We start from the raw sequence: 10,233 nt of genomic DNA on the forward strand, positions 1-10,233 counted from the left end.
CCAAAGCCATAGACGGTCTTAACGGTCATAAGTTTGATGGAAAAGAATGGTATGTTGGTAAGGCTCAGAAAAGACTGAAAGGGAATAGGTATTGAAACAAGGGTTTGCGCAAACCATGAAGGAGACTGTAGACAAATCACAGGGGCTAAACTTGTACATAAAAGATTTAAATGATACAGTTTCAGATGAAAACCTCAGATTTTTCTAATATACTCAAGATCTCGTAAAAGACAACCAGATTAGAATGAGATACGTTCAATCAACAACTCTACTGATCTTTATACCAAATGCTAAACTTGTACATAAATGCTGTTTTCAGAACACACGTTCACAATATTGGCATAAGGCAAGGTCAAAAGATGTGACGACTCAGCGATGTCTACTTGAGGGGGAGTCAACTCTATAATGCACTCTTTTTCCTTGACTAAAGTTTTTATCCCACTTGGTTTTTCTTTAGCAAGGTTTTTAAAGAGGCAGTACTAGTTGCTCTCTTATAAAAATTGCCATCCAAGGGGGAGTGTTATAATAATATATCTGCATAGCAAAATTCAAAAGTGGATGACAGTTTTCATATATTACTATATCTATAAAGACTTTGTTGAATACTGTCATCCTCCCACCAAACAAGTTGCCTACATAATATTATAATTTAGCCATCATGTATTAATATAAATAAGAGCATCATGTTTGCTCATTGGAGATATAGAGAGAGCACCATTTATTCAATATATATACGGAGTATTCCTTATAGTACTTCTTCTTTATGTTATTAAATTTAAGTCTACAATTATAGATTAGACCACTAAAGGTAGTTATAAACTACTAAATTACAACAGTTTTCAATGCTACCAGAACAAATGGTTAAAGAGAAAACTCCTCTATACACCTTATCTTCCACACAATAACCCAAATTTTTAGTAGCCATACACCTTTTATTCTTGATCTTTCAGCCGTCATATTTTAGTTCACCTACTGCTCCGCATTTTCGGCCTCCGGCTTCTTGCCGGAGATTTTTTTTAATTTTTTTTTTTAAAAGTTTAAAATCACATGAAAATATAAACATTTAAAAAAGACATTTTATGATGAATGTGAGTATTTTGGCGGAAAAACGCTCAAAAAAATAGTTTATGTTTGACTTTTCAAATGTTTTTATCAACTTTGGCTTAAACTATCTTTGTTTTTGTTATATATTATTTAATAAAATTTATATAATTGAAAATACATTTAAATGTCAATATATTCATATAAATTTCATCAAATAACTAATAACCCAAACAACGATATTTTAAATCAAAATTGGTAAAAAAATACTTGAAAAATCAAACATGGATTATTAAATAGAGACGGAGAGTACATTCTAACAAAACGATGAAGTATAAAAAAATATGTGTGATATTATTTATAAAAAAAAAAGAAAAGATAAAAATGTTTAAAAAAATTGTTTCGTGATGTATGCCAAATAAGAAGTCGCATAAGGATCGCCACCCGACTAATAATAATAATAAGAAAACATAACTAAGAAACAAAATTTAAATGTCCCATATATAACGGAGTAACCACTATCCAAATAATTGCAAAGAATTAAATACGTTTATTCTATATAAGCAAAGAACCAACCGCATAATTATTGTCTCAAAAATCAAATATATACACCTTAGGTAACGCATCATATTATATAAAAATCCTTCATGGTGGGATCCAACACACTCGTGATATATTAAAAATTTATATCGATCAAGTCCATATAAACTAGCTCCCAATTTATAGTTAATACCTTCAAGTTGTTGCAATAGTTTTTGCTTGAGTTTCAAGATGATGATAATGCAGAAATTGATGAGATCAAGATCTTTAGCTACGGTACTAGCAACGAAAAACCCCGTTCGCAGTGCGCCTTTTACAACTTCTATGCTATTCGACGATACACAAATACAGGTTTCCGGTTACATTACTTTATTTCCACTCAACTTGTTTGTCGACTATAAATTTATATACAATGATTTATTAAAATGATGACAGTTTAAAGAAAGTGTTGCACAATTTGCTCAAGAACATATTGCTCCTCATGCAGAAAGTATAGACAGAAATGATAATTTCCCAAAGGTTTATGATTTTTTAATCAGTAAATTACTGCACCAGTTTTAATTTATATTTATAAATTTATAAATGTTTTAATAACATGTATTAGAGTTTATGTTTTGTTTGTGATCCAGGATGTTAACTTATGGAAACTAATGGGGGACTTTAATCTTCATGGACTTACTGCTCCAGGTGAGTTAATTAATGAGAATCTTAATCGTAAATAAGTAAAAACAGTGATTTGCAGAATTTAAGATGATTGTTTAAATATATGCTAAATTTAACCTTGATTAAAAAGCTCTGTTTCGGTCGATAATACTAAACGTAGACGTTGAGATTAATCTCTAAGTTTTTAAAAACTCACTCGAATCAATTATAATTAAAGTAAAATATTTATTTAAGATATTCTTAAAACTACACGTAACATTCTTTTTAAATTATTATGATGACATGATGTAATGTAACACGCTATATTTAAAAACCACTTGGCTATATTATATACTCGGTATCATATATCACGATACGATGGAGCAGTTGTTGGATAGTTTTAGTTTTTATTAATAATATAATATAATGAAGTTACTAAGTTTCCAATAATATATATATTACATGTAATCAGTGCCGGATCTAGAAAAATTTTTCACCGGGGGCAAAAAAATTTTAAAACGTAAGGATTTTTTTTTTGACAAAATATAGAGATTTTGAGGCAAAATATAGATTTTTTTGAGCAAAATTTAGATGCTTTTGAGCAAAATACGAAGGTTTTGGGGCAAAATATGAAGTGTTTGGGGCAAAAAAAAAATTCCACCTGGAGCAAAATCGAAAAACCGAAAAAATTTATACTAAAATTTCGAAATCGTCGGGGGCGGCTGACCCCACTTGACCCCCTCCCTCCGCCCCTGCATGTAATATGTATACTACATACTACATATATGTATATAGATAGGTAAGAACGTTCTCGCTTTAATTTTTTAGTAAGAACAAATCAGTCACTAATTATGAATAAATGAAAGTTTTAAATATAGGAACATAACAAATCAAACGGTTACAATTAGTGGAATATAAATAAACTAGTGAAATGACCCGTAAAATTACGGGTTTTTTTAAACGAAACAATTTAATGACATGTTTTAGGTATTAAGTAAATATAAATGCTAAAGTTATTTATTTTAATGACCCGTTTGACTAAGAAACTTGTCGTTGTTTTTACAAATATATAGAGACATGTATTTTCGCATACATATGTAACGTAATTAATATCGTAAAAAGAATCCATATTTTAATATTAATAATATAATAATAATAATTATTATTATTATATTAAAAGTAAATAATAATAATAAAGTTCGCTCAAAGTTAAGTATATATATTTTTAATAATAATAATAATAATAATTATTATTATTATTAATAATAAATGCCTTTTAAATTTTTTTAGAAAATTAAAATTACAATTTAGAAGAGATTAATATTTCCTTTTATAAAAGATTTTATATTATTTTTTTAATTAAATTAATATATAATTATGACATCATCATTATGAAAATTAAAGAGTAATTACCTTAATGATGACATCATCATTTTAGAGCTTTATATGACTATAGTATATAGATAGAAGTATGTTAACCGGCTAACGATATATATAATGACAATGAAACAGGACGATCTTTTCTCACCTTTAATTTTTTTTTTCAATTTCACTCAACTAAATTAAATATATGGATACAAGAAGTACTTTGTGAGTGTGTATGAATAATTAATATAAGCATCCAATAAGAGTTAGTGATGCATCGTTGTTCATACCTATAAATTAATGCATACGTTTTGAATTGTTTATTGGTGGATCCAAATTCATTGTTACATGTCGTCTGCATCCTTTTATAAGAAAAAAAAAAAAATACTGATATGTTTTTCTAGTTTTTTCCATCATGACCTGATGTACTTGTATTAAGGCAAATGGAGATATTTAGCCGGGTTATCAAAAGATGAAAATACTCTCACAAATGAAAAAAATTGCAGTGAACAGTAACGGCTTGAGGTCTATTGATATATATTTATAATATAATGTATGTATGCATCCATATATTATTGAATTGATGCAACTTTTTTTAAAATAAAGATTAATATCGAAATATTAGTAATGATGGATGAAGGTAAGAAACTATTGGAGAAATATAATTGACAGAAAATTAAGAAAAGGAATAGGGAGTAACGCATTTTTTGAGATGAAGGTGTTCCACCGATTCTTAAATAGGAAAAGAGTGAAAAGACGACTAGCCGTCACGTCTGATCGTTATGACATCCTCCTTAGATGATCATATGACTCATACAAAACACCTTCATCTCATTTTTTTTTTTTTTTTTTTTTTTTTTTTTTTAAAGTAAGTAAGATGTATTATATGACCACTATAACTGTACAATACATAGTATCCGTGAGTGAATCAATACAACATTTACGAATTATCACAACACGACACTAAAATTCACGATAATGAAACAAATTGGGACAAATACAATGACTAACTCAGCGAAGCAAAAAAGTCAATGAACTAGACAGGCTGCAGAAAATGCAACATGCACCACTGAATGTCCAGCCACTATAACGCGTAAGCTCTCGGATTCGATAGCCATTGTTGTCAATCAATTTTTGTCCCTTTAATTAAATGAGAAATCCATTCAAAGAATTTAACGTATTTCACTTAAGGCAACCGGCGGGTTCCAACATTGCCCCTTGAAAACCAAATGATTCTTATTTTTCCAAATCAAATATTCGGATGCCAACTCAACCGCTTGCCATAGGTAATACCCGAATGGTGACAACGATTGTTGAGATTTTCCACGAAACAACTCTTCGATGTTCAAGTTGGAAACGTTGCGTAGATTCCACCATTTATAAACCCGATCTCACACATCCATAGCATGCTTACAAAATAACAAAGAATGATCAACCGTTTCCAAGTCGTCATCACATAAGGGACATCTCACACTATGATGATCGATGCCCTTTTTGTCTAATTCAACTCGGATCGGTAATCTTTTCTTCCTATCTCTCCATACAAATACCTCCAATGTTTTCGGAACCGGTTTGTTATATTCTATAGGCGCATTAAATGGAGAGAAAGTAACTGTTTTTTCATCGATTAGGAATGTAAGATTGAGAACAGTTAAATTTCCAGTACTAGCTAAGTTCGAGCGCCACAACTCCTTCTTAATGGAATCGAAATTATAAGTTGATAATAAATTAAGAAGCTCCTCAAATTCTCCTTTTGTACGTTCTCTCGGCGTGGTCATCCAATTCCGATTCCAGCATGCATTCGAGCCATTCTACGATAACTTGTCTTTAATGAATACAATCTTCTCGGCTTCAAGTCGATGTAACCTAGTGAATTTGTCTTTCAATATCGCATTACCAATCCAGATTTCATCCCAAAAATATGTGTTCTCGTTCCCGATTACTTTGGTGAGCGATTTAAAAAAAACGGTTGTCTAAATTGTCGATATCACGACCTGCAAAAATAATCCTTGACCAAGTACTCCCCACAGGGAGATGATTAGAGACATGAAAAAAGGAAAGCCCTCCGATCGCCATATATACTTTTGATAATTTTAACCCAAAGAGCCCCGGTTTTGAACCTCCACCATCATTTTCCCACTAGAGCGAGACTGGTATCGTCCGCATATTGTAGATGCGAGATTGGTATTTTGTCATCACCGACCTCAATGCCCTTGAAAAGACCCCATTGCACCGCGGTATTTGCTAATAGATTTAATCCCTCGGGCGAATGAATAAACAAGAAAGATGAAAGGGGGTCCCCTTGTCTAACACCACCTACCAAGAGAAAATTTACGAGTGCGCGAGCTATTAATCATTATTCAAACTGATGTCGAATTTTGACATGCCATAATCCATTTTCTCCATCTAGATCCAAACCCCATAGATTACATGACTTCGTATAAAGAATCTCAATTGATGCTATCAAATGCGTTTTCAAAATCCAATTTGAAAAATAGACATTTGACATTCTTTTGACGAAGATAATCAATTGTCTCGTTTGTAATCAGGGCACCATCCAGAATATATCTTCATATCAAGAACACACTTTGTTCTCCACCATCTAATTTGTGAATAATCTTCCTTAGCCGATTGAGAGAATTTTAGCGATAATCTTATATCTTATAATAGCTACATATAACACTTATTGGCCTATATTCACCAAAATTTAACTAAAGACTTTTTTAGGAATTAAGGTCACGAAAGAGGCATTACATTTTCTTGAGATCTCACACTTTGACCAAAACCATTGAATAGCCGCCACAAGATCTTTTTTTTTGAACACCCCCCCCCCCCCCCCCCCCCCCCCCCCCCAAATTTTAAAAAACCCCAAATTACCATTGCTCTATAAGCTCATCTTTTTAGAGTGTGGCAGGAAGTTCATTGTCCGAGTGATCAATACTTGGGGTTCAATAACCATCAAATGAGTGATCAATCATCTTCTTATGTATTTTAATTTAAATAAATATATCTGTATTTTCGAAAATATAATTATTGACCGGTCAACATCCTGATTAATCTAGGATGACTGCTATTGTTTCCTAAATTTTATTGCCATCATGAGAGAAAACATATACATTCTGAATAATGGTACCAAATAATTTTTTCTTATAATTTTTATGTTTGTTGCACAAGATATTTTTGGCACATTATAATAAAAAAAGTTTATTTCTAACACTTTCTTTTCTAAACATTATGCGCTCCCAAACCCCCGAGTCTAGTGAACGTGTGTTCGATGAAAGATGAGTGTACTTTAAGCGGGTTTGAGCTCATTTTCTGTTGTGCGTAGCCCACAATTTTAGTACTATTAGAATATATATTTATCATATATCATATATAATTATATATTTTTTTTCCTTTTATATAGTCGAATATGGAGGACTAGACGTGGGATACTTATATCATTGTATGGCTATGGAGGAGATTAGTCGTGCATCAGCATCCGTTGGCTTATCATATGGCGTCCATTCTAACGTCTGCCTTAATCAACTGGTAACTATTTATATATTAAAACTTTACACGTACAGTTATATTCGTATACGAATAATTAATTAATACTCGTATTATGCCCTGATTTACCTTTAAATTGTCATTATTTTTGCTTTTTTAGGTGAGGCATGGAAATGCAACCCAGAAGGAAAAGTATTTGCCAAAGGTAATTCAAATTTCTAATCGCTTGATATTTGGAAAAATAAAATAAAAAAAACATTGCTAATTTATATTTATATTTGGTCTATTTGTTGTAATCATTTATAATAGCTAATCACTGGGGAGCATGTGGGAGCTCTTTCAATCAGTGAGCCAAATGGTACTTATATTAACTGCAGAAACTATTTAAATTACTCTCTCCGTCTCAAATGTGCCGTTTGATTTAAAAATTGTCACTAAATATTTTTTATTTGTACTATATAATATTTGATGAAAGTTGTATGATTTGATTCGGTTTAAAATATGTTTTCATTGGTAAAACTTTCAACATCAACAAATAATATATATATAAAAAATAGAGTCAAAGTTGTACTATAAAGACTTAAAAGTAAAAAAGAAGCAGTAATTTTGGGACGGAGAGAGTACTATATTTCAATGTAAGGAATACGTTTTTAGCATCATTAGTCCACTTAATTAGCAACGAGGAGTCATCTCGAGTTGAGTCTTGTTGTTTTATGTCTCAACAGCTGGTTCGGATACTGTTGGTATGAAATGCAAAGCGGATCGTGTTGAGGGTGGTTATGTTATTAATGGGAACAAAATGTGGTGCACCAATGGTGGTATTGCTGATACATTGGTAAGTAGTTAATACTTATCTATGTTCATCATCAGCATCATCATATTTTGTATCTAGTGAATTTTTTAGTTTGAGTCCTTTTTAGTTTGTTTATGATGATTCTTTTTTCTTAGGTGGTATATGCTAAAACAGATGTTAGTGCTGGTTCGAAAGGGATAACCGCGTTTATTGTTGAGAAAGGATCACCTGGGTATGTCTCGTGGTTATGATTTAAACTAAAAGTGTCCTTTTAGGTTGCGCTTGATAAAACTGATTAATTAAGTGATGAATGGTTCATAATCTGAATAATTTAAAGTCTCTAAATAAACTTGGTTCTAAATGAAAATAAGTTGTTTGATAATAACTTTGAATGAACAATATGAATTTGGTAAATTATCTTATTAGCATGTTACATGAATAAAAAGAGTCAATATACTTGTTTCTTAAGGTTGTATTCTCGAGTTTTTCTTTTAGCGAAAAAGAGTGGAGAAGAAAGTGGATGAGAGTGTTTTAATATCCTTCCTAATCCGTCCAAATATGGGCGGAGAGCTTTGGTGACAAAATCTAAAGGTACTATCCTTCCTAATCATCTCCTCTCCTCTCATTTCCGCTGAAATTTAAAACTCGAGAATCGTTGTTATTTTTTAATACATCAATCTCCTCTCCTTTCCATCCTAAATAAATCTCGAGAATACAGCCTAATAAGTGTTTTGGATATGATTTGAGGAGGATATAACAGAAAATTTAGGTGTTTAATGGTTAAGAGAGTGTTTCAACTCTGAATGACGCGTTGAATGTTGAATGATTAAGCATCCAGTGTTGAATCATTCAGTTAAGAGGTAATCAAACACACCCTTAGTTGCTTATCAATATATATGAATGTATATTTTTTTGGATGAACAGATTCATTGCTGCCCAGAAATTGAATAAACTTGGAATGCGTGGAAGTGGCACGTATGAGCTTGTTTTTGAGAATTGTTTCGTTCCTACTGAAAATATTCTCGGTGAAATAGGAAAAGGTATTATTCGACAAGATAACAAACCATATTTTACTGATTTGTTCTTATCGTTTTAAAATTTTGATATATTTATTTATGCTTTCCAGGAGTTTATATACTGATGTCGGGTTTAGATTTAGAAAGAGTTGTATTTGCATCGGCACCTATTGGGATCATGCAGGCTTGTCTTGATGTTGCACTTCCTTATGTCCGCCAAAGGGAACAATTTGGTCGCCCCATTGGCGATTTTCAACTTATGCAGGTTTAGATTGCATACAAAACGATATCAAACTATGTTAAATTTTATTAACAAACTGAGTTTGAAAGAACATTAGAATTGAATTTTCATTTTTGAAGTATTTGTCATGTGTGAAAAACAGGGGAAAATTGCAGATATGTATGCTTCTTTGCAGTCTTCAAGGTAAAAATAAGTTTTATCTCAAATCTAAAACACTTGACCTCATACCTAAGTTTAATTGATTCTGAACAGTTAAGCTTGTTAATGTTACAGAGCATTTTTATATTCTGTTGCAAGAGATTGTGACAATGGGAAAATCATACCAAAGGTACAAACATTTTTATTTATATATATTTTTATCATGAGATATTTGGATTTGTAATTTTTAATGCGAAAATTTTGAATTTTTTTCATTTTGTCCAATAGGATTTTTCTTTTGTTTAATAAAAGTTACGTTTTAAAAAAAAAAAAATTGCCCCCGGTGAAAAAAATCCTTGGTTCTGCCGTTGTCATACTTTTATTGAGTTTTGTGCATTCATTAACAATCGTCTTTTATAGGATTGTGCTGCTGTTATACTTGTTGCTGCTGAAAGAGCTACCCAAGTTGCTCTACAGGTCCAATAAATTAATTTATCTACTTGTTATAAATATTGTAGAACTTATAACTTATTATTATTTCTTGTTTGATATTTTTTATATTTTTTTTTTCTGCAGGCACTTCAATGCTTGGGTGGCAATGGGTATGTGAACGAGTACCCGACTGGCCGATTGCTTCGTGATGCTAAGTTATACGAGATTGGCGCTGGAACAAGTGAGATTAGAAGAATGATTATTGGACGTGAACTGATGAAGGAAAAATGACAAGTTCCATTTTAATTAATGCATTTCATTAATAATTGTTGTTGCAAAGATGGTTGTATGTAACATTTAGTTGTATAAAGGATGATGATATATCCACCATTGGAATTGATATATCTACTGTCACAGTGCATCAAATACTTGTACTGTACAAGTATTTGATGTACTTTGATGGTAAATATATCAATTCCAAGAGTGGATATATCAATTCCCTTGTATATATGTGGTCATCATCTCCATCATGTATC

At 31.3% G+C, this 10,233-nt stretch overlaps 1 protein-coding gene across 1 annotated transcript; it reads left to right on the top strand.

Moving 5' to 3' along the window:
- Positions 1–1,815: 1,815 nt before the first annotated feature.
- LOC139862160 (isovaleryl-CoA dehydrogenase, mitochondrial-like) lies at positions 1,816–9,988 on the top strand. The gene is made up of 14 exons (XM_071850721.1): positions 1,816–1,932; positions 2,017–2,100; positions 2,211–2,268; positions 6,995–7,119; positions 7,238–7,282; positions 7,387–7,435; positions 7,803–7,912; positions 8,026–8,102; positions 8,795–8,910; positions 8,997–9,151; positions 9,270–9,310; positions 9,401–9,455; positions 9,686–9,742; positions 9,842–9,988. Exons 1-14 carry the CDS (start codon positions 1,816–1,818, stop codon positions 9,986–9,988), a joined length of 1,236 nt encoding a protein of 411 aa, XP_071706822.1.
- Positions 9,989–10,233: the final 245 nt, after the last annotated feature.

Source organism: Rutidosis leptorrhynchoides, chromosome 8, assembly GCF_046630445.1.
Source record: "Rutidosis leptorrhynchoides isolate AG116_Rl617_1_P2 chromosome 8, CSIRO_AGI_Rlap_v1, whole genome shotgun sequence".
NCBI lineage: Eukaryota > Viridiplantae > Streptophyta > Magnoliopsida > Asterales > Asteraceae > Rutidosis > Rutidosis leptorrhynchoides.